This window comes from Sinocyclocheilus anshuiensis, unplaced genomic scaffold (assembly GCF_001515605.1).
Source record: "Sinocyclocheilus anshuiensis isolate Anshui unplaced genomic scaffold, SAMN03320099.WGS_v1.1 scaffold152, whole genome shotgun sequence".
In the NCBI taxonomy this organism is placed as follows: Eukaryota; Metazoa; Chordata; class Actinopteri; order Cypriniformes; family Cyprinidae; genus Sinocyclocheilus; species Sinocyclocheilus anshuiensis.
Genome location: NW_015555781.1, coordinates 2462272 through 2469337, shown reverse-complemented (window position 1 = coordinate 2469337; position 7066 = coordinate 2462272). Strand labels below are relative to the sequence as shown.

At 35.7% G+C, this 7066-nt stretch overlaps 1 protein-coding gene across 1 annotated transcript; it reads left to right on the top strand.

Moving 5' to 3' along the window:
* Positions 1–1346: 1346 nt before the first annotated feature.
* LOC107674724 (carbohydrate sulfotransferase 12-like) lies at positions 1347–6413 on the top strand. Its single transcript, XM_016468817.1, has 2 exons — positions 1347–1409; positions 4834–6413. Exon 2 carries the CDS (start codon positions 4887–4889, stop codon positions 6195–6197), a length of 1311 nt encoding a protein of 436 aa, XP_016324303.1. The 5' UTR covers positions 1347–1409; positions 4834–4886; the 3' UTR covers positions 6198–6413.
* Positions 6414–7066: the final 653 nt, after the last annotated feature.

Below are 7066 nucleotides of genomic sequence, written 5' to 3'. Positions count from 1 at the left end.
GTTTTTTTTTTTCAGGGTTGGAGCTGGACTCTGCAGGACTGCGGCTCTCTAGGACCGAACTTGCCTACCCCTGGTCCTAGTGTATTTTGGACAGGAATAATATAAAGCTTTTGCATTGTAAAAATCAGGGATTTTGGGAAATTCCAAAGTAAATATACAGGTGCATCTCAATAAATTAGAATGTCGTGGAAAAGTTCATTTATTTCAGTAATTAACTCAAATTGTGAAACTTGTGTATTAAATAAATTCAATGCACACAAACTGAAATAGTTTAAGTCTTTGGTTCTTTTAATTGTGATGATTTTGGCTCACATTTAACAAAAACCCACCAATTCACTATCTCAACAAATTAGAATATGGTGACATGCCAATTTCACAATTTGAGTTGAATTACTGAAATAAATGAACTTTTCCACGACATTCTAATTTATTGAGATGCACCCGTAGATGGATGTTAAATATTTAGTATTATGCGACATTCAGGTTGTGCTTGACATTTTGAATGGATTCCTTATTGATCACTAACATTTATTGTCAGTTACATTTAAATATATTTAGCATTTGATTCTCTTGAGCAAGTTGTTTAATTCATTCATTTATAATCTGAATACGTAATTTAAATCCCTGATTAATTGAAGATCATAATAGATGATTTTTGAGTTAAGAAATTATGCAACATCTGATTGCAATGTTTTCATTTATTTAATATTTTTGTGTAAAGATACATGTCTACACTTTTTATTATATAAAAAGCATAAACTTTTTCATTATATATATATATATATATATAAAAATCTCTGAAGAATAATGTCACCTTACATCTTGATTTTTAACACAACTTATTTTTTTTCCTCGTTTGGTCTTTAGATAATTTTAAGTCATCCCTCTCTGGAAGATTTATGAGCCCCAATAGTGTGTCCTGGTTCCATATTTTAGAACCACTGGTCTATCGGCTAATAGAGAATTAAATTCCTTCACTTTTTAATTTAAATGGTCCCATTAGCTCTATTTGATGTTAGAATTCACATATTGTTGCGTATGTTAATAACAGAACATGGCATTTGAATATTGTGATATAGCGGTTCCAAACTGTTGCATTTTGGCATAAAACTATTATGGCATTTTTCTAAGTGATACTCGTTATTCTTTCAGCGTGTGGACTTTTTGCTCTATAAAATGTACTTTTTAGAACGGTTATTATGGAGGTCTGGTAGACAATGTGCTCTATACTCTGACAAAACCCATCACTGTACGGTTCAGCAGCAGAACCTTGCGTGCACTTGGAAATCTCGCGACATCTGCGCGGAGCACTAAAGCGCTGCTGTGTCAACACCCCCGAGCGCACATCCCTCCTCAGCTGAGCTGACGCCGTCTGCCTGCCGAGAAATCCAGACTCCTGCGATGATGAGGTGAGGCTATGATCGTTACAGCCGTGTTTAGACACGCTACAGTGTCATTTCGATCATATACTAAACACAGCAGTCTTTTAACTCCGTGTACTCGAATCACAGACGAGCATTGAAATCACAGGCATGAGTAGCTTCATGACTTCCCGTGGAACAAAAAGTGGTTAGGCGCGTCTTTGCACTTGCTCTAGATTTGACTTCATATCTTCATTTTGTCAATGAAAACCAATGGACACACGATCACCCGGTTTAACCGAAATCAGCAGCATAGTAGAAAGTATGCATAGATGAATGGCTTAGGAGGAGTTTTCGCGGATAAGCTCGAATGTTTGCAGCTTCCTCCCACAGTCAGAGATGGTGTCAAAGAGCTGCATTGTGTCCAGCTGAATGTGACGGCTCGCTTTTGCCTTTGAAATGAGCGTGGCAAATGTGTAGCTGCTCAGTGTATTTTGAGTTTTCGGAATAATAATTGATGTATAAATACTCATAAATCGAAAAACCCAGCTTGTAAACGTTCATGTCAGTTTTTGAGTAATTATTACGCCACGCTACTACGCACGCATATTTTGTTTGTAGCCAACATCACTGTGTTGTGCTGTGACGGTATAATTCAGTCACAAAACGAGCCAATAGCTGTGCGTTATCAAAAAAAAAAAAAAAAATAGCTGTGCGTTATCAGCCGTTTGGTTTGTAACACGCCAAATGTTCCAAGCGAATGTAACGTTTCTGTTTCAACAATACGGTAATAAAAGGTGGAAAATTACTGTGTTTCTTGTGTAGCGGTGTTTACATTCTGTCTCTGCGCTTTCTACAAGTATAAGAATAATAATCATATCTATTTCATATTTGGTAAGCAGCCTGTAAACTCCTTCAGGGTGATAGGAGATCCCAAAATAACCCTTGTCAGGGGTTGCATTGCATTACTTAACTAAATAAATCTGTTTGAACTAAAACACCTGGTAACACACTATATTAACTTCCATTAATAAATAATTTATAAACATTACATAATGATTAACTGATCATTAGATAATATATATTCACAAAGCTAGAAATATGAGATAATGTGCTTATTAATGTTAGCTAATGAACTTATTAAACATTACATAACGATTAACAGATCATTATTTAATGTAAACTGAAATGCTTACAAATGTCATTCAACTTTCAATTCATATGATCATACAATTTAAAATAAATCTACAAATGATTTTGACAGATGGTTTACAATGATTAAAATCTTCATTAATAAATCATTAACAAATATAAAACATATAATGCTTAATAGATCATTAGTTAATATGTTAATGTTAATGATTAAACTTACATTTAGATAATGATTAGCAGATTATTTGATGTAAATAAAATCCCAACAAATCTTGTTAAACTATATATATTACAAATAATTAATTAATTATTTGTTCATGTTTTTGCAGTACCCAATCTAAAGTTGAAACTATTCATTATTTGTAGATGTTTCTAAACGTTTACTAATCATTTAGTACATATGACACTTTATCTCAATTGCAAAAAGTGTCCCAAATGACCTGAATTCACACTAATTACACATCTTTACTAATCATTTATTAATTATTTGTTCATGTTTTTACAGTACCCAAGCTAAAGTTGAAACTATTCATCAATTTTAAATGTTTATAAACTTTTACTATTAATCATTTAGTACTTTTATGGACATTGGAGTTTTAGCTAGTGTAATAACGTCTGTGTAAAGGGTAGTTAGTTAAGTTAGTTAAGACATAACAACAAGTAATTGTAATTTGGGTGCAAAACATGTTTTTAATTGCCTCAACACTCAGTTTACTATATTTTTAAATAGACGATATTCCTTGAATCATACATCAACAGGAGAGAACAAATACATGTTTAAGAAAATACTTATTCATTTATCAAATCAATGTAATATAAACAGTTTGAACCATGTCCCCTTATAGTAATTAAATTGACTCCTGTACATCGTTGACCACTTAACCAACTCTTAAACCTACCAATACCACCAAACCTGTATCTAACCATACCATTTTCACACCTCAGTAGCAGCAAAAGTGTTTTGGAGTAGAACATGAACACAATAAGTACATTGTACCTAACAATCATTATTATTTGTACATGAGTACATACTGTAGTAGTTAAAGACACCTAATATAAAGTGGGATCAGTCTTATATTGTTCAATGTTCTGTTGAACACCCAGATCGCTCAATGATACCAAACACCCTTTTTGCATTTGTACTTTTGTAAATCTAAAAAAAGTGCATTAGATAATATGTGAACTGAAGTTTAATGTCATTTGTAAGCATTTTAATTTACATTACATCTTGATTGATTAACAGATCATTATTTAATGTTTATTTAATTCATTAGTAAATATTAACAAGCACATTCTCGTATTTCTGTGAATATATATTAACTAATGATCTGTTAAGCATTATGTAATGTTTATTAATGATTTATTAATGAAAGTTATTATAAAGTGTTACCAAACACCCTCTGCGTTATGTAAGGGATAATGTACAGTCAGCTGGTTATTATGGTCAAAAAAACCCTAGAGGGATTTATTTTGTGATAATAGACAGCTGACGGATATATTTGCCAAAAAATGGACATGAAATAAAGCTTAAAGCTTCCAAGAAGAAAAGATCTGACATGTGAAGTAAACACTAGTACACTGCAGTTCAATGTTAATTATATTATTTATCGGTAAATGTTACTTTTATGTTCAAGGCTGAAATACAGTACACATTTTTAAAAATCTGAACAGATTGTAAAACACTTGACATCATACACTCATAAACTAAACAACTGAGGATCACACACTACCAGACTTTCAAGTTGTTATGAACACAACAGACTCACGCAGAAACATGCTCCTCATTGCTAGAAGATGCACAACAAATGAAAACAATGTGTGTTCTAAAATCAGCTCAAAAATATCAGACAAATTAGATCTCCAACGACTGGACAGAATCATAGCTTGAAACTAACAAATTTGAGTCTGTGCTCATCATACACTAAGCAGTTTTCTGTGAAGCCTGTCAACTCCGACTGCCCAAAATCTGCTGCCTGACTCTGACTTTAAGCAACTAGCATTGACTTAAGACTGTAAATTGGGGCAAAAGTCGTGTAGTGTATTCCAGCCGTTAACTAACACATGTATCATGACATTAAAATAGCGCTGTTGTCATGGTGAGCAGTGAAATATTTAGTTTTGCTGTCATTATACAAAAATATTTGACCTCTCAATCACGATTAACCAATAACAAAGAAATGTAAATGCTGTGTCATATAAAGAGAATATGAAATGTTACTTTTTATCGCATAAAGAGAACCACAATATTGCAAAACATTGAAACAAACAGGTTTGACACACTCTTGACTTCCCTATTCTGATTTGTTTTTCTCTACTTCAGACTATGATGAATGCAGTCTGGGCTGTCGATTGTGTAATGGAGTTGATGTGAGAATGGCAATTCCTCAGTCAAAATCAACCAAAATGGGAAAGTCCAGACTGTTCCGCATTTTTATGATTGTGGGTGCCGTCTTCATGATTCTTCTTATAATCATATACTGGGATGATGTGGGGGCCTCTAATTTTTACCTGCACACAACCATCTCTGGGCCCCATCCGTCCCGCCTCTCTCCGCAGAGCCGTCGTGACCCTGAAAAGAAAGTAGAGGAAGACAAAGAGAGCTCGTTTTTGATGGACATAGAAGCTTTTGTCAACCAGTTTTTAGAAGGAACCGCAGACCCCACGGAACAGGTGAGAGGAGAACCACCCCCTGGAGATGCCCACAATCAGTCCTCTGAGAAATCAGAGGAGAAATTTGTCCCGAGAAGAGAGTGGAAGATCCATCTGACGCCAATTGACCCTGAGAAAAAACAAAGGCAGGACAGTAGAAAGCAGCTGATCCAAGATGTGTGCAGTAACAAAAGTTATTTTGACTTCCCCGGAAAGAACAGGACTTTTGATGACATACCCAATAAAGAATTGGATCACCTCATCGTGGACGACAGGCATGGGATTATTTACTGTTACGTTCCCAAGGTGGCCTGCACAAACTGGAAGCGCATCATGATCGTGCTGAGCGAGAGCCTGTTATTGGACGGCGTGCCCTACCAAGACCCTCTAGATGTTCCTCAGGAGCTCATCCATAACAGTAGCCTGCACTTCACCTTCAACAAGTTCTGGAAGCGCTATGGAAAGTTCTCACGGCACCTCATGAAAATCAAGCTTAAGAAATACACCAAGTTTTTGTTCATCAGGGATCCTTTCGTACGACTGATCTCTGCCTATCGCAACAAATTCGAACAAGAGAACGAGGACTTCTACAAAAGATTTGCGCTTGTCATGCTGAGAAAATTCAGCAATTACTCGGATCCACCGGCATCAGTCGTGGACGCTTTTGCCACTGGGATTCGACCGTCTTTCTCAAATTTCGTTCAGTATTTATTGGATCCTAACACTGAGAAAGAGATGCCTTTCAACGAGCACTGGAGACAAATGTACCGTCTGTGCCATCCCTGCCAGATAAATTATGATTTCGTGGGGAAGCTGGAGACCTTGGATGAGGACGCTGAGCATTTGTTGCGGATTCTCCGCGTAGACAATGTTGTGGAGTTCCCACAAAGTCATCGCAATCGAACGGTCAGCAGTTGGGAGCAGGACTGGTTTGCCAACATACCATTGGAGTTCAGAAAAGAGCTGTACAGGCTCTATGAGGCCGACTTTAAACTGTTTGGATATTCTAAACCAGAGAAGCTGTTACATGAGTGATACGCTGATTGTCAACTTTACTGAGGTGCTGACAAGATTTTCACAGCTGAAGAAACAGGGCAATAGGAGTTCCTGCTGCTTGGTTCTTAATGTGCGGCTCTTTCACATGATGCTGTTTATAAACGCCCTTTCGCATGACTCGCGTCCTGAGGATCAATGTTTGGCTAGTTAGCATGGTCCAGTTAAAGGGGTCATATGATGTTGCTAAAAAGAACATTATTTGCTGACTCTTAACTTTTATAAAGAATATCTCTTTGGATTTGAGACTTTAGTCTTTGCAACTTTACAGATCTTCTTTATGCACCAAGAGCTTGTAACACTCCAAAGAGAAAGGAAAAACTGAAATCACATCATATGACCCCTTTAAGTCCTGTAGGTAGATACAGTGATTGCACCATCTGCTTCCAAAAAGCATCTTTCTCCATTGGCAGCTATTCAAAAGTACAGCGTCCCACACATGACATCAATAGAAAAAAAAAATGAAGAATTCGTATTCACAACTTAATTTGTTCCCTCATTTTAGTTAAATTGTTGCCACGTTGTACTAAGTTGTTCCCTCGTTAAATTGTGGCCAATTCATATAACTTGGCCATGATTTGACTAAATTAAAATGAGCGAATAATTTAGTACAAAGTGGCCACAATTCAAAAATAAAATGAATTAGTACACCATGGCCATGATTTAAATAAAATGAGAGAACGAATGAGTACAACATGGCCACAAATATAAGTAGTTGAGGAAATATATATATTTTTTTACCTTGTGGCCATGATATCTATTTTTTTTCTTCCACATGTCATGTATTTGTGATTCGCAAATATTATAGTGGATGTTTTACCAGTGCCCGATTTTTATTTGTATTTTTTTCT